The sequence below is a fragment of the Arvicanthis niloticus genome, chromosome 19 (assembly GCF_011762505.2).
Source record: "Arvicanthis niloticus isolate mArvNil1 chromosome 19, mArvNil1.pat.X, whole genome shotgun sequence".
Taxonomy (NCBI): Eukaryota; Metazoa; Chordata; class Mammalia; order Rodentia; family Muridae; genus Arvicanthis; species Arvicanthis niloticus.
This window is the reverse complement of record NC_047676.1, coordinates 31,990,589-32,008,321: the sequence shown is the minus strand read 5'-3', so window position 1 is coordinate 32,008,321 and position 17,733 is coordinate 31,990,589. Positions and strand designations below refer to the sequence as shown.

Genomic DNA, 17,733 nt, shown 5'->3' with positions numbered 1-17,733 from the left:
GAGTTGAGGTCTAGCAAACGGCAGAATAATCTGTGTCATCCCATTCGCATAGTTGTGTTCTCAATGATGAACCATGAAAGAGTAAAATGAGAACAAACCTACGAGAAAATGCTGAGATTCTTCTTCCCAGGGGCGTTATGCTCACGCCCAGATCAGAGTGGCTTAGATACTGTCCTGTCGCTCTGCAGAGGCACCAAGACCAAGGCAGCTAGTAAAAGAAAATATTTTACTGAGTTTCAGAGGGTGAGTCCATGACCATCATGGTGGGGAGCATGGCGGCCGGCAGGCAGGGCATTGGAGCAGTAGCTGAAAGCTAACATCTCATTCATAAGCAGGAGGTAAGGCGGGGCGTGTGTGTGTGTGTGTGTGTGTGTGTGTGTGTGTGTGTGTGTGTGCAGAGACAGAGACAGCAACAGAGACAGACAGACAGACCGACACACTGGACCTGGTATGGACTTTTGAAACCTTAAAGCCCACCCTATGACTCACCTTCACTAACAAAGCCATATCTACTAATCCTTCCCAAATCATCCACCAGAAACCAAACATTCAAACCATCACAAAGAAATAACATATTTTTTTTGGGGGGGGGGTTTATTTTTTTATAAACTGTAGGATTTCTCAGCCTTGTTAGTAAACATAATAAATCTATAGAAGGGAGAATGTCTATCTTTACCCAGGTTTGGGAAATCTCTGTGGAGACTGCAGTCCTCCACATATTGTATACATATATCATACACAAAGCACAATATACTTTATGCTTGAACAATGTGACTTGAGAAACTCAGTTCCAGTACTTTTAGCTGTATGACTTTTCCAGCTAATAGGAAGTACTTAGAGCACCAGAAAAGGGGGTGAGGAAGCTGACTCCTGACAGGCCGGGAAGGATACAACTTAACTTCAAAAGCAAAACACCACAGGAGCATCCAGTAGTCCTTGGAAGTCCTCTGAGCGAAACAGCGCCCAGCGAAGAATCGGATGGAGGCACGTTGTATGTGTTTACTTAAGATGAACATTTGTATCCCTGTCCTCATGAATTCATACTATATTTAAGTTATGTTTGACTAAAGGTGTGTGTGGAGGTCAAAGGTGTTGGAGCCTGCTGAAGCTGGAGTAACATGGTTGTACGCCTCCTGTTGTCGGTGGTCCTATGGAGGAGCAGCTTGTGTTCTAAACTGCTGAGCCATCTCTCTATCCATCCCCCTCAGGACGGATAGCTTGGCTTGGCCTCGACCTCCCAATTCTCCTGCATTCTCCTTTAGAGTGCTGGCCACTTTTTAAATCAATAGGCATATCACCTCGATAGGGCTGCATTAGCGCTAGAGTGTGGTGGCGTAAAACTAGAGAAAATTATTCTTTTACAGTCTGGAGGTCAGAGGAGTGAGAACGGGGGTCCCCAGGGCTGTGCTCCTCTTGAAGGTCAGTGGCAAATGTCTTTCTTCCCTCTTAGCCTCTGACTATTCCTGGTTTCTCCTGGCTTGTGGTAGCATAACTCTACTCTCTGCTGCTGCTGCCGCCGCCGTATGGCTAGTCTCCTGTTTATGTGCTCCTCACAAGAGAGCAAGTCCTTAGGTAACTGTGCTCACCCTGAAGCTAGCGTCATACCATTTTGAGAGCCTTTACTGATTCCATTTTTTCAAATTATTTATTTTATGTCTATCAGTACACTGTCTCTGTCTTCAGACACCCCAGAAGAGGCCATCAGATCTCATTACAGATGGTTGTGAACCACCCTGTGGTTGCTGGGACTTGAACTCAAGACCTCTGGAAGAGCAGTCAGTGCTCTTAACTGCTGAGCTATCTCTCCAGCCCCTACTAATTCTATTTTTAAAGAACTTTTTGTAAGTAAGATAACATTTTGAGGTTCCAGGTTGACATGGATCTCAGCTTGTCAGACTCCCTGTACTGTTTTATGTTTGTTTTCTTTCTTTCTTTCTTTCTTTCTTTCTTTCTTTCTTTCTTTCTTTCTTTCTTCCTTCCTTCCTTCCTTCCTTCCTTTCTTTCTTTCTTTCTTTCTTTCTTTCTTTCTTTTTTTCTTCCTTCCTTTCTTTCTTTCTTTCTTTCTTTCTTTCTTTCTTTCTTTCTTTCTTTCATTGGATATTATATTTACATTTCAGATTTTTCCCCCTTACCCATTTTCCCCACCACCCAGGAACCCCCTATCCCATCCCCCCTCCTCCTGCTTCTATGAGAATGTGCCTCCACCTACCCTCTCACTCCTACCTCCCACCCTCCAATTCCCCCTGACTCTGTGTTCAGCCTTCATGGGACCAAGGATCATTATTTATTTGTGGACACAGACATACATCAGTGTCAGGTGTTTACCTTTGTTGCTCTCTGTTGTTCAAGGTCCCTCACTGAACCTGAAGCTAACTTACCCTTTCAGCTAGGCTGGCTAGCATCCTGGGATCTGCCTGCCTCTACCCTCTAGATGCTGAGGTTACAGGCATGGGAGCTGAGACTTTGAACTTAGCCTTTCTTACTTTCTTCTTAGGATGGTCTTTCACGTTATAAATTGTATGCTTTTTTCAAAGGATTCTTTAAAGAATTTAGTTAATTTATTTTGTTGACTTTTTTGGTGGGGGCAATGGGACAAGGTCTTTTTACACAGATCTGGATGTCCTGGAACTTAATTCTATAAAGATCAAGTTGGTCTTAAATTCATAGAGATCAACTGCCTTTAATCCCAAATTCTGAGATTAAAATTGTGTGATATCATGTACCTTTTCTAGATTTTAGGGTAACTTTTTTAAAAAAATATTTAATATCATTATTTAATGTTAATTTTTAAAATTTATTTTTCTCTCATACATTATATCCTGTAGTGTCCCTTCCTTCTTCTCAGTCCCTCTTCTCTTTACCCTGCTCCTGCCCCAGATGTCCTCTCCCCGAACCACGTTCCCTTCAGAAAGGGCAAGCCTTCTGGGGATATCCACCAAACATGGTATTTCATCATGTTGCAATAAGAGTAGGCAAACTTTGGGGGTAACTTTTAAGTTGATTTGAGAGAATGTATTAACCAATGTTTCTTTAATATGTCTTAAGATTTTTAAATTTAAAAAAACTAGAATAAAGGGATTTGAAATTGATAGGCAGGGTTTTAGCAGACAAGGCTTATGTTCTAATATAGGAAAAAAGATCAAATGAAAGAGAGAAATTTTATTCCACATAGCCCCTTTATTCCAAGGCCCAGGATTCCCTCCCCTTTATAATAAATTAAGGGATCTTCAGTGCCTACTAGATCCTAGGACGAGGGGAGCCAGGTTTCTGACATCATGTTCATGCAAGTGACAAGGGCTGGGTCCAGGTCTATCATAGTGCCCTAGTCTTACATCTACAGAGTCCAGATGCCCACAGGGTAGAGCAGAGACATGTGTTTCCCTCCCTTAATAGGCAGCTTGTGGCTGCCATAGTAATGCATGATTTCAGGGACGCTGCTGAAAGGCAGGCTGTTCAGGCCCAACACATACTTGTGTTCCTTGGTCCGGGACAGCTTCATGTGCTTGCAGCTCTGACTGCTCTTAAGGAAGAGAGAGAAGTCATTCTTGCTGGTCTCACTGTTGCGTACCAGGTAGCTGGCCTCTTTGCACAGCCTGAGCAGGTTCTCAGCATCTGTTCAGCTGATGGTCTTGTGGTACCAGCTGAGGATGAGAGAGGGGAAACGGGGGGGGGGGGGGGAGGGGCGGCGGGGGGGGGGCCATCTCTGCCTCGATGTCCAGGCCTGCCCATTCTGGGTGTTCCCTGTAGGGAAGCCATGGGGTTGGAGGGAAGAGGGAGGGAGTGCCCAACTGGACACAGACACTCACACTGGTTTTCCAGAGGCAGTGCTGGATCTGTCAAGAGTGAACTTTTAGACAGTTTTTTTTTTTTAAGTATAGAAAAATTCAGTCTATTATTTTCAAATTTTCACTATAAAGCATCAGAAGATGTGTCTGATACGTTCAACTTTTATGTGTTTTACTAGAAGGATGCATACATATATGTTATACTGTGCAACTTCTGTTTTTGATTTATCTTTTTTAAAGTCAATTGTATCGTCATCATCATTATTTGAGGTAGGATTTCATTCTGTAGACCAGGAGGCCTTGAACTCGGAGATCCACCTGCCCCTGCCTTCTGAGTAGTGGCACTGAAGGTGGGCATTATATGCCTGGCTATTTTTTATCTTTAATTCATGTACACGTGTGCTGGTCTTGTGTGTGAGTTTGTACTTGTGAGTGCTGCTGCCTGCAGAGGCCTGAAGTCTTGGATCTCCCTGGAGCTGGAGTTACTGGTAATTGTGAAACAGCCCAGTGTAGGTGCCGGGAAAAACCTGTTGTGGGTGCTGGGAACTGACCTCAGATCCTTTGTAGAAACATTATGAGCTCCTAGCTCCTGAGTTATTTCTCTAGCTGCCCGAGTTTTTCTAAAAAAATATATTATTACGGTCTGACAAGGAGGCTCTTGACAAGGAGGTACCAACCCTGAGTGCAGTGCAAGTTCACTGATCCTGAGTTTTATCCCTGGAGCCTGGAAGGAGGGAGAGTCCTAACTCCTGAAGCTTAGCCTCTGTCCTCTGCCTGTGTGCAGTGGCACTGGGGGTGGGGGGGGGTGGGGGGAGGCACACTCACACATGGATACCATGCATTCAGTAATAATACGTAAAATAAAGAATTTAAAAGTGTTTAAAGAGTGCTGTTGTGTTTCCTTTCCTGCAAAGAGCATCAAGGGTTTTTCTTCTTCTTCTTCTTCTTTCTTCTTCTTCTTCTTCTTCTTCTTCTTCTTCTTCTTCTTCTTCTTCTTCTTCTTCTTCTTCTTCTTCTTCTTTTTTTTTTTTTGGTTTTTTGAGATAGCGTTTCTCTGTATAGCCCTGGCTGTTTTGGAACTCACTCTGTAGACCAGGCTGACCCCAAACTCAGAAATCTGCCTGCCTCTGCCTCCCAAGTGCTGGGAATAAAGGCGTGTGCCACCACTGCCTGGCGAGCATCAAGTTTTTAACCCAGTCTGAATTAGAGCTGTTGGCTGCGCCACTCACCATCCATGTACTTGTAGATAAGTTGTGTCTTCGTGTGCCTCAGTGCCCTGTAGAGTGGTGTTCATAATGCCAGTCTTCCAAGGTTGGTGAAAGTTAGGATATGTTTGTGTACAAAGTGGATGTGCTGTTGACTTATGATGCATCATTGTATTATACAATACAAATCAGCTAGATTCGTATTATAGCAAACGGTAGTTGTTTAAAAAGAACTTATGTGCCGGGCAGTGGTGGCGCATGCCTTCAATCCCAGCATGTGGGAGGCAGAGGGAGTTGGATTTCTGAGTTCGAGGACAGCCTGGTCTACAGAATGAGTTCCAGGACAGCCAGGGCTATACAGAGAAATTCTGTCTTGAAAAACAAACAAACAAAAAATCCAATCAATCAATCAAACAAATAAACAAAAAGAAGAGCTTACACGATTTAAACTATAGTCAAATGAGCCTGTATCTTGCCATCTGTGCTGGGAAACACAGAAATAAACCAGTCCCGTCTGTGGTAATAGAAATGTTCTTGGAAATTTTAGCTAGAAAACTACCTCGTTGTAAAGGACTGGTGATGTGTGTATGAGTGACCTGTTGAAAATTAACCATTGAGGAAACGGGCTGAACTTTGGAATCCAGAAATCTCAGGCTTGGTGCTTGGAGCGGTGGGTTGGGAGGGTGGGATATAAGCTGCTGAGAGAGGCTGGTGTCCAAGCCTCTTGATAAGGGCAGGCTGTTGAATACAAATGAACAGAAGGCACTGTTGGAAGAGCTAAGATCCAAAATGCCTATTCCCACATCCAAATGGGTAGTTCAGGGCTGGTTAAATAGGGGTGGGGGACTGATTTGGGAATGATGGAAACTTACCCCTCAGTACTAATGGCTACAATTGTCTGGTCACTTCCTATGTGCTGGCAGGGTGGATGGTCCTTTACAAACACTCATCCTTGTGTCACATGGCCACCCATGTAGAGCAGGAGATAGCAGGGTTTTACATTTGCAAGTTAGAAGTCTGCTAAGTACCTTCAAAGAGGAACAACGCCTGGGGCTACAGTGTGTACACACTGCCTTCTGCGTTGGAAGGATACCTGGGAATTCAGTCTGTTCCTGTGAAAGGTTGCATCTGGCAATGCCTAGTATTGTTGCCCTCCTCTTCCTTGAGCTGGCTGGATTTCCTTCCTTCCTTCCTTCCTTCCTTCCTTCCTTCCTTCCTTCCTTCCTTCCTTCCTTCCCCTCTCTCTCTCTCTCTCTCTCCCTCTCTTTCCCCTTTTCCCCTTTCACCCTTTCCCCCTTTCCTTCTTTCTTTTCTTTTCTTTCTTTCTTTCTTTCTTTCTTTCTTTCTTTCTTTCTTTCTTCTCTCTTTTTTCTTAATTGTTAGTTTGTTTTTTTTTTAACTAAAAAAAAAAAAAGAGTATAAAACAATACAGTTTGAAAGACAGCTGCTCCAGAATACCTTTTTTCTTACTTTTTTCCGTAGCCGGCAACTGCAGAAGCCTGTGCAACTTTGTTCTCCATGTTGACAGGAGGGAACCTTTCTTAAGAGTCTCTCCTACAACAGTCTGCTGTATTGGAACAATACAATGGATCAAACTGTTCTCTGAAGTTAGTCATTAGGAAATCTGCAGTCTTTTGTTTTTACATAATAAGCTGTAATAAACTAAGACACATTTATGTATGTTTTCAGTTTACTTCATAATTCAATTTGGAGACATATGTTTTTTTCTTTTTAAATGTCACCTTTAACTCTCAAGCCTTTCTTTTTGTTCTCTAAAGTGTTCCATTGGTTAATCCAGCCACCCCCCCCCAAACAACAAAAGGAATTAATTACTATGCTAATTTTCCGTTAGGCAGGCAGGAAAACCAATCACACCACTCTCTGTTGTTTCCTTTCTGTTTAGTTCTGCCTGCAGGGAGGCTTGAATGAGTACTTGCTTTATGATAGGTGATGTAGCTCCTGCCATCCCCCAGTTAACTTTCTCAGATTTTGTTTGAACACAGTTGAGCTTAATGTGATCTTAAGTTAGTAAACTCCCACCCCCCACCCCCATTTTCATTTATATATGTGTGTGTGCACCATAGAGCACATACAGAACTTAGAGGACACCTTTGTACATACTGCAGAAGTCTTTTCTTTTTCTCTCCGTCCACGGTCCACGTATGTGAGAGTGGGGATTGAATAAAGGTCTTTGTGCTTGGAGGCAAGCAGTTTACCCACTGAAGGCTCTCCGGAGTTGTTTTGAAAGTGAGTCCTCAGGATGGAGATATGCCTCAGCAGTTAAGAGCACTGACGGCTCTTCCAGAGGTCCTGAGTTCAATTCCAGGTAACTACATGGTGACTCACAACCATCTGTAATGGGATCTGATGCCCTCTTTTGGTGTGTCTGAAGACAGTGACAGTATTCACATATATACAATAAATAAATCTTTAAAGAAAAAAAGAAAGTGAGAACTTCTATCTAACCACTCGTAATTATTTGTATTGGATGAACAAGCTGTGGTAAGCTTGGCTAGATATTGGTGTCATTCGTTTTGCCTTTTTAACAGGTGGACTTCTTTATTTGCAGGTGAAATACTGAAATACTCCTTACTGAAGTGATATACTTCATTCCTATCCGTTGGCAACCTTTATTCTTGTTAAATTCTCTCAGTTTTTAGTATCTGACCATAAAATGTGCCACACTATTGCTGAGTCATACTGACTTTTAACTGACTTGAACTGTTGTGGAGGAATTTTCATTGTGCCCTTTGTATCCCTGTAGTCTTAAAAAAATAGTGAATGTGTGTATGTGTGTATATGGGTGTGCACATTGTGTGTATGTATGGAGATGTGCATGTGTATATGTGTATATGGGGGTGCACCTGTGTGTGTCTATGGACTTGTGCATGCGTGTATGGTGTGCACGTGTGTGTGTGTATGGATGTGTGCATGTGTGTATGTGTGTGTATATATGGATGTGTGCATGTGTATATGTGTGTATGGGTGTGTATATATGGATGTGTGCATGTGTATGTATGTATATGGCTATGAACATCATGTTGTGTTGTGTTAGGACAGAGGACAACTTTGAGAAGTTGGTTGTTTCCTTCCACTTTGTTGGTCCCAGGAATTGAACTCGAGTCAAGCTAGAATTTTTTTTTTTGAGAAAGTGTCTTACATGTTAGCTTCTGTTGGCCTTAAACTCATGGCAATCCTCCTGTCTCAGACTTCTAAGTGTTGAAATCATAGGCATCATATCTGGCTTTTCTTTAAAATGACAGTCTTTGTTTGTTTGTTTGTTTGTTTGTTTTGTTTTTTTTGAGACAGGGTTTCTCTGTGTAGCCCTGGCTAGCCTGGAACTCACTCTGTAGACCAGCCTGGCCTCTAACTCAGAAATCCTCCTGCCTCTGCCTCCCAAGTACTGGAATTAAAGGCATGCGCCACCACTGCCTGGCTAAAATGTCAGTCTTATGTATCCCAGGCTTACTTTGAATTGGCTGTGTATTGGAGGATGACCCAGAACTTGTGATCCTCCTGGACTGGCCCTGCAGGGGTACAGCATCACACCCAGTTACACAGTACAGGGGTGCAAACCCAGTGCCTGTTGTCTGTGCTATGCAAGCCCTTTACCAGCTGAGCTACATCTGCAACCCTGCTTTGTTATGTTGAGACAGGGTCTTGCTCTGTAGCCCAGAGTAGCTTCAAATTCTTGGCCGCCTTCTTGCCTTAGCCTCTAGTGCTAGGATTACAGGTGTCTGCCAGCACTCAGGTTGCTTCTTGTGCTCCACACTAAGTAATTTATTTATCCACTTTACATTTCTATCACAGCATCCGCTCTTCACCCAGCCCCCTCCTCATATGGCCTCTCCTCTCAGCTCCCCACCCCTTCATCTCTGAGAAGGGGGAAGTCTGTCCTGGGGAACCAACCCACCCTGGCACCTCAAGTATCTGCAGGACTAGTTACATCCTCTCCCACTGAGGCCAGACAAGGCAGCCTAGTTAGGGGACAGAATCCACAGTCAGGCAATGGATTCAGGGTAAGCCCTTGCCCCAGTTTTGGGGGGACCTGCTTGAAGCCCAAGCTGCACATCTGCTATATATGTGCAAGGGTCTCTAGGTCCAGCTGTCACTTACTCTTTGGTTGGTGGTTCAGTCTCTGGGATCCTTCATGGGTCCAGGTTAGTTGACTCTGTCTTCGTGGAGTCCCTAAGTCCTCCGAGTTCCTCAGTCCTTCCCCTAACTCTTCCACAAGACTTCCCTAGCTCTGTCTAATGCTTGGCTGGGAGTGTCTGCATCTGTTTCCATCTGCTGCTGGGTGGAGCCTCTCAGAAGACCGTTGTAGCAGGCTTTTGTGTGGGAATCCAGACTGACAGATACAAACATAGCCTGGGGCTCTAAAGTAGTAGAAGGCAGAAGCAATGTGTCTGTAACTTGGGCCAGTCTAGAACTTACTATGTAGACCAGGCTGGCCTGTCTCTCTCTCTGAGTTGCTGAGATTAAAGATGTCCACTTAGTTTTTTGAGATAGGGTTTCTCACTGGCCTGGAACTCATGGACTAGGCTAGATTGGCTGGTTTATCGTAAATGCTAAGTGTATAATCCTAAATGAGTCAAAGAGAATGTTCAGAACATCCCACCTTAGTTTCTTACTTGATGAAAGAAATTATGTCTACAGTTTTGGATAAACCTCAAGTGTTTTTGAAAAAAAAAAAAAACATTTATTAATGTGCATGTATATGTATTTAATGTGTATGTTGGGGCATGTGTGCCACAATTCGCTTGTGAGAGGATGGCCTTAGGGAGTTATTTCTCTCTTTCCACTACATGGACCCCATACTTTCAAAGGTATAGGATTATCTCTCTTCCCTCAAAATAACGACATCGGCTCCTCCACTTGTTGCCTTGCCTGGATTTGCTGCTGTCCAGACCAGCACATCTGTCACCATTTGGGAGATTTCTTAATTTCCCCCTGCATTGGATTCCTGCTTTTTGGGGGGTGGGCTCTTTTGGGGACAGAGTCTACGTCACCAAGGCTGGTCTTGAGCTATCTTTGTAGCCAAACTGACCTTAGACTCCCTGTCCCTTCTTACACGCTGGCAATCCAGGCAGGCGCTGGCACAGCCGGTTTTGTTTGCTTTTCGAGGCAGTGGCCCTATATCCCACGCTGGCCTGGATCTAGCTAGCAGCAATGTTCTCAAGACCAGGACAACAAGCCTGAGCCGGCATTCTCGGTTTTTAGAGCTCTTCTTCAGTGGGTGTGATGCCTTTTTGTTGATGCTCTTGTTTCTCTTCTGATTTTGATAGGATCTATGTTTTTCCATAGGTTCCTGGGAAAGGGCACACAGATACTAAACTTGTGGCGACTTTGCCTCACCAGCAGTATCTGAATTCTTCTGTTGCCTATCGAATGTCTGGGTGGGCATGGGCAAGATGGAATGCCTTTAAACATGATTTATTTACTTTTATGTGCATGGGTGTTTTGTCTACATATATCTGTGCACCATGTATATACTTAGTGCTCAAGAAGGCTAGAAGAAGTGCTCGTATCCCCTGGAACTGGGCTTGTAGATGGTTGCAGGCCACTGTGTGAGTGCTGGGAATCCAACCTGGACCCCCTAGAAGCGCAGCTGATACCACTGAGCCATCCATCTCTTTAGCCTAAAATCACGTATTTTTAAACTTCCTATTTAAAAATGGAAACTACATGCCATTGAGCCAAAACTGAAAACAGAACAAAACAAAACAACAGCAACAACAGGCAAACACGGGGGCTGTTAATGACCGGGAGTCATGTCAGTGTCACAGGGGAGTTCATTTATGTAGTTTTGAGCATGTGTGTGCTGTATGCATATGTGTGAGGTTAGAGGACGTGGCCTGCTTTCCCATTCTCTGCTTTGTTTCCTTGAGACAAGATCTCTTATTGAAACTAGAGCTAGGTAGTTAGCCAGTAAGTACCAGTAGTTCCCCTGTTTCTGTCTACCTGTCCTCTTTCTCCCAGTGTTAGGGTTAAAGGCCTGTATCATGCTAGGTTTTTTTTTTTTTTTTTTTTTTTTTTTTTTTTTTTTTTTTTTTTTAAAGTGGTGGGTTGTGGGAATTTGAATTCAGGGCCTTCTGCTTGTTCAGCTCTTCCTTGGTGAACCATCGTCTCTCCGGCCCTGCAGGGCAGGTTTCTGAAAGGAAGATGCCACTATTCTACATTATGGCTTTTGTTTGATTTTTCTTGTTTTGGGACCCAGTGTTACCTCATAGCCTGGGCCTTCTCTTAGTTCTCAGTCCCCCTGCCTCTGCTTCTGACTATTGCAAGGATAAGCTATCATGTCTGGATCCTTACCATATGATTTTTATGGTGGCATAGCAGTTTCTCTGTGTGTGAACATCTAGAGAAAGTTTTCAAACCAAAGACAGTTTGATTTTATCTGTGAAATAGTTTAAAGATGAATAGTAAGTTAAAGTTAAAGGGGTGTGAGTACCTGAAGGCATACAGGAGGAATTTTTCCTTTCTTATAATTGTTCCAAATTCCCTTTTCCCACAATCCATTCTTAGTAAGCACTTCCTTGTGTGTGTCTCCACCTGACTCAAGGCTAAACTTTCAAGGGTATCATTGGGGAGGTGGGCGGCAAATGTGTTCCAGTATTTTCCGAGTGTTTAGCTATTATAATACACCACAGTGTATTATCAGTCAGCACTGGTACTAACACATGAAAATGATTCCTTCTGCAGTGGGCAAGCACGAGCTGACTGGACATAAAGTCGCCGTGAAGATCCTCAACCGGCAGAAGATTCGAAGCCTTGACGTGGTCGGAAAAATCCGCAGGGAGATTCAGAACCTGAAGCTTTTCAGGCACCCTCATATAATCAAACTGTAAGCCCAGCTCATTAACCTGGTCCTGTCATCCGCTCATCCCCGTAGTTAACCTGCCTGACCTGGCAAACCAGAGAGAGAGGCCTGGCCTTCTTCCCGTTTCCAAGGCTGGAGATTTCTTCCTGCTCCTGTATCTGACCCTGGCTCACTGCCAATTACAGAACCTGCCCTCGTGTTTTAACATGGCTCATCTCTCCCTGATTCCTGTTCTTCCTGTTGTCTGGAAAGAGGCCCTTCTGACAGTACTCTGTGCTACTGTTTTTAATGGATAGTACCAACTGTTGGGTCTCTAGTAAAAGTTTCTGTAGCAGGTGCCAGGCCCTGTTTGATCTCCACTACTACCTGAAAGGGTTCGTGGGAGAGGCGAAAAATTCTTGAGTTACAAATTTCAGTTTTCTTTTTTTTTTTAAGCATGCTGGGAATTAGGCTCAGGAGGGACTGTGCACTAGAAATGTTTTTTCCCCTACCCTGCTTGTACTTGACCGTACTCATACCAGACTTTGAGGAATCCAGTGTTTCGGAAGGACAGTAATCCTAACAGTTGTTTTGAGGAAGCCCCAGTGAGGTCTACAGGTAACTTGTTTCTTCCCCTCTGTGTTACCATGTAGGCTATAATTTAAAGCTGCTGGGACTTCTCTGCTGAACTGGCTGGCTCAAACATGGTTTTGCTTTTATCTCTCATTTATTGAAGTGTTTTGATATATCATATCTATTGGTGGCCCCCCAACTATCCAGTCCTTGCTTTGAGATCCATTCGATGAATTCCAGGCCTGGTGCCTGCTCCTTCCTCCTTGGGGCGTCCATGAGATCTTTCAAAGAACCTGGCCAGGTCTCATCTCCCCATCATCAACTCGGCCCTGCTTCCCACACCGTTCTCATGTTGTCATCGCAATTAATTGTCACTTAACCCTTGGGGGAACGTAGGAGAATCATTAACAATCCCGTTTATCCCTCTTCCCACCATCACCCCATCTCTTCTTCCAGAATGTATCTCTGACCCTTTTCTCAGTTCTTCATCACCATCACACTGGCCTGAACTGCCTCACCGCTCACGGGCTTCTTCTGAGCATTCATTCTGTTCTTCATACTGCCACTGCTTATTCCTTGACTATGCAGACGACGATGAGACTGCTGGCATAGAAACATCCCATAGCTTTCCATATTCCTTTAAATAAAAGTCGAAGGTTTCTTCCCGGCTTGTGGAGTTCTGCATCTTTGGCTTCCAGTGACTAGCTTCACATCCCGTTTCTCTCCTGGCTTGTATTGCTCTTACTTTACCATGAGTGTGCCACGCAGGCTCCCAGCTGGGCCCCGGCCCTGGCTGTTCCTTCTCTCTGCCCGCTCCACCTTCCTCCTGGCAAAGGTAGTCTGCTCCTTCCTTCCTTCGGGCTCTGCTCTGTGTACTCTGTGGCCTTCCTGGAGAACTCTGTACAGAAGAAGAGGGTGCTTTCTTTGCTATATCGCATGTTCTGCCACTTACTTACTTACTGTCTGTCTCCTGGCACCTGGATCAAGAATGTAACAAACTTGCTTGCTTACTGTCTGTGTCTCCTGGCACCTGGATCAAGAACATAACAAAAACAGGAGGTTGGCTTTGCTCCCCACAGACTTGTAGCAGCTAGCACAGTACCTGGTATCTTATAGGTGCTTAGTAAATCTTTACTGAATGGATGAATACACCTGTTTTAATATTAGTAGATAATGTTTTCTCTCACCAGGTACCAGGTCATCAGTACACCATCTGATATTTTCATGGTGATGGAATATGTCTCAGGAGGAGAGCTATTTGATTATATCTGTAAAAATGGAAGGGTAAGCAGTTCTCATTTAATCCTGTACATATTTTGGTAACTCCTCTGTACTCCTTATTGCCTTACAGTGTCAGCAAGCAAGTCTCAGAGGTCTGTTTAGCAAACAGTTCCCTTGGCATGGATTTGTGTAGAGCCATAGGCTATTTAGAGGGAGAGGACCTCAAGGATGAGCCCTGAGCCCATTTAATTGACATGGATATAAAGCCTACTTGTTAAGTATTTGTTCAAGGTCACATGATTAGTGCTATACAGAGTTCAGTTAAGTCCCTAAAATTTTTTTTTGTTTTGTTTTGTTGTTGTTGTTTTTTCAAGACAGGGTTTCTCTGTGTAGTCCCTGGCTATCCTAGAACTCACTCTGTAGACCAGGCTGGCCTTGAACTCAGAAATCCGCCTACCTCTGCCTCCCAAGCGCTGGGATTAAAGGCGTGAGCCACCACTGCCCGGCAGTCCCTAAAATTCATAATCCTCCGATTTATGTTTTTAGTAATACAAACTTTTTTTTTTTTGAGACAGGGTCATACTATGCCACTGTGACTGCCATGTAGATACAGGCTGGCCTCCAATGCATAGAGATCTCCCTGTCTTTGCCTCCCAAGTGCTGGGATTAAAGGTGTGCCTGGCCTGTGCCCGCTCTTAATCTGCTTCCTAAACTTTCCCACTATGCTTTCCTAAGTGTCCCTCACAAACTGCATTATTAAGTACTTAAACGATGTCGGCCTTGTTGTCCAGCCCTGGCCACATTTAAGCTGTGTCCATGGTTTGGTTTCTGAGCTCTGATGTACTGGAATAGTAGGGGATAGGGATTTTGAAGGAGCTAGGAATTAGATTTACAGAGTTTAGTGTTTGAAGGAACCCCGGAGATTTAAGTTATATACAAGTACAGAGCACTGTCCCCTGCCCATACTTACTCTCAACTTGCCTGATTGGCACAAAGCCCTTCTAAAAGACCCACACCTGGCAGAGAAAGGAGCTCCCCTCCTTCAGTCAAAAGTTATTTGCATTATTCATTCTTTCATGTTATGTAGTATATCCCTTTAATCAGAATCAAACCCATTAAGCACGTTAATCTTTATTTCTCAACCTGGTTAATTTCTGTCTAAAGTTTTCCCTTTCTCATCCTTCAAGGCCTCATTCCTATCCACTGGAGGAATTCTTCCTGAATTAATCAAGGCCTGCTTTTCTTATCTTTTTTCTCTCCCATTTGTCATTTCTAGTCATTTTGCTGTACACTGTGGGGAATTCTTTTTGTGTTACCTTTGGAATGCTGAACTTTCAGCCATCACATGTTTATATTTCAGATCTCTGCCTTGTTTTCTGAAGTTCCCTTTGGATAGCTGCCTGTTTGGCTTCACAGACTTAGGCTTACCTGCTTGAGAATGACATTTTGGTTTTAAATGTCTTTTGGCCCCTGTCCCGCTCCGATTTCCGTGCTTTCTGCTCATTTTATTTGTCTCTATCTTTCCCCCCTGTGACTCTTACTCAGATATCTGGTGATTCCTAGCTGTCTACTTAAATTTCAGAGCAAAGTTTCAAATGCCAAGCCATTTATGGGTACCATTTATAGTTTTCCCATAGGTTGGAGACATTAATTTTGGTAGGGTAAATTCTTTGCTAACAAGTACAAGAAGTATTTTCTTCTTCTTCATTTGATTTGGTGTCTGCTTTTTCCTATTTTCTTGAAGGTATTGGTTTAGCTGTTGGAACTGAGTTGGGAGGTGGGGTTAGGTCTCTTCTGTTAGTATGCACGTAGTCTACATCTTCCTGACGGTGCCTTATTCCTGCCACAGAGCCCATGAGAGTGACCTGGCCTTGCCTTGCCTCAGTAGCCAGAGGTCTTTCTCCCCATTGGTGGGGAATCTAAAGCTTTCTACAGAGGCCTGCTGTCTTGTTTCTGGCCCACCCCTCACTCTGCCTCAGAAAGTTGCTGCGTGCCCACTTCTTAGCTTTCCCAGGGTTCGATGTGCAGATGTGTTTATTTTTTCCTCTAGGATTTGGTTTTGCTTTTCTCTTTCTGCTGAGTTTTCATCTGCTGTCTGCACACTCCACTTGATGGCTGCTGTCTTTCCATCCTTTTGTTTTGTGGTCCCTGTGTGTTGCTGACAGCACCCTAGTGCTGTTTCAGGGAGTGACACAAAAGACTTGGTGTTCGATGTTTATCAGCTGGGAGTATGCTTTGACCTGGCTCATCTTCCTTTAGTCTCTGCCATTCTTTGTACTATATTTTTTATAAATAAAATTCTTTTCACCTTTGCAGCCTCTCTATGTTACTTCCTAACATTTGTTAAATTTTCTCTTCCTCTTTGCATAGTTTTTTTTTAATAAACATCTACTGGAACGAAGGCATGAGATTGGAAAAGTATTAATGTATTTTTCTTCAGGAAGGGTATCTTACACTTTAGTGTAAGGGTATGCTACACTTCAGTAGTAGTGTTAATTTTGTATTCAAAGCAATGACTGGTTTCTTTCTGTCCCTATGTTATCTATGCGTTAAAAGTGTAGAATTCTGGATTTACAATGTTCACTCATGACCTACTGGAGGATCTCATGTGCGAGTTCTTGCCTAGGGAATCAGTAGCTTACTTATTCAATACTCTGTCCTGGGGCATGGGTAAGGCAGCGCTGCTTATCCGTTGTTGAGCAAACATCAGAAAATACAGAGATTTGAAGATTATTTTTAAAAGATTATACTTAAAATTTTTAATTGTAGTGTAAGCTGTTTTTTTTTTTTTTTTTTTGGAAACATACAGAATGTAAATGTGCTAAGGATTTTATTTTGCTTAAATGAAAACATCTTGGGCCTGAAGAGATGGCTCAGCAGTTAAGAGAGTCTGATGTTCTTCCAGAGGGCTGGGGTTTGGGTCCTGGCACGCATGTCAGGTGGCTCACAATTGTCTCTAACTCCCGGTCCAGAGGACCGGAGTCTTGCCCCTGTAGGCACCTGCATGCAGATGTGTACACACACACACACACACACACACACACACACACACACACACACACACCTTTAAAAAATAGCTTAAATTTCTGAGCATAGGCTATCGTTGCATTGTGACTCAATTACAGTATTTGCCTGTCATTTCTTCATAGTCGGTAATTGTCCCCCATATAAGCATCACTTTCTGTATTCTCTTTTCTTTCCCTTTTCATTGATTAGATTTGCTCTTTGACAGTTTCATCCATGTATTCTGCATCCTCTGTTTACTCTCCCTCCCTGTCCCCTTTTTTCTTCCACTCCTGCCTTCCCCCCCTCCTTCCTACAGATCTGTTTACCTGCATGACTTTGTTTTGTTCTGGGATCCACTGAGTTTGACTAGGAGCAGCATCTGTTTGACCGTGGGTTTGGATCTGCCCATTGGAGAACTTGCTGTATTACTCTGTGGCCATTTTCTCTCCACTGTGATGCTGACAGTTTTTTTTTTTTTTTTTTTTTTTTTTGGGGGGGGGTCCTTATTTTTATCTACTGGAGTAGGGCCTTCCTTTCATTCTTTTGTATTCTGAATCTCTAACCTGTATAGCATATTGAATGTGCTCAATAAGTATTTATTGAAAGAGGGAAGGATTAAACATTACTGATTGGAAAACATTCCCAGTTTCAGGTAGAAGTTGAAAGTACTAGAAATAGCCCATGAGCTACAGAAGATGTGTTTTTTAAGTGTAGTTTATACACATAGAATCAGAAAGCCGAGTTGCTGATTTGGTCCCCATAAGCCCTTGGCATTTCAGTGCACGGTTGCATGCCTTCCTTGCCCATTTCAAAAGTACCTCATAGGTGAACTTCACCTGGAAGGTTTTGTGCTCTGACAGTTTATAGGCTGGAGAATTATAAGTAAGAATGTTTCCATTGAGAGGCACAGCTTAAAATGCCTTTCTACTTTTCCTAGTTGGACGAAAAGGAAAGTCGACGTCTGTTCCAGCAGATCCTTTCTGGTGTGGATTATTGTCACAGGCATATGGTGGTCCACAGAGATTTGAAACCTGAAAACGTCCTGCTTGATGCACACATGAATGCAAAGATAGCTGACTTTGGTAAGGATGGCTTCAACTATTTAATGAGTATAAGTAACGGTCTTCTGATAGTGCTTATGGGT

The 17,733-nt window shown here is 43.4% G+C and overlaps 1 protein-coding gene across 5 annotated transcripts in view; it reads left to right on the top strand.

Annotated features, from left to right (window-relative positions):
• Positions 1 to 17,733, top strand: part of Prkaa1 (protein kinase AMP-activated catalytic subunit alpha 1) — a 47,148-nt gene that overhangs the window by 16,730 nt on the left and 12,685 nt on the right. For 2 of the 5 annotated variants that reach the window (XM_076916163.1, XM_034523432.2), the window contains exons 2-4: positions 11,693 to 11,834; positions 13,553 to 13,646; positions 17,527 to 17,671. In XM_076916163.1, the coding sequence (XP_076772278.1) occupies positions 11,693 to 11,834; positions 13,553 to 13,646; positions 17,527 to 17,671 (381 nt within the window). Of the gene's footprint in view, positions 1 to 7,176; positions 7,317 to 11,692; positions 11,835 to 13,532; positions 13,647 to 17,526; positions 17,672 to 17,733 lie in introns of those variants that run through there. The other 3 variants (XM_076916162.1, XM_076916164.1, XM_034523433.2) reach the window with 3 other exon arrangements.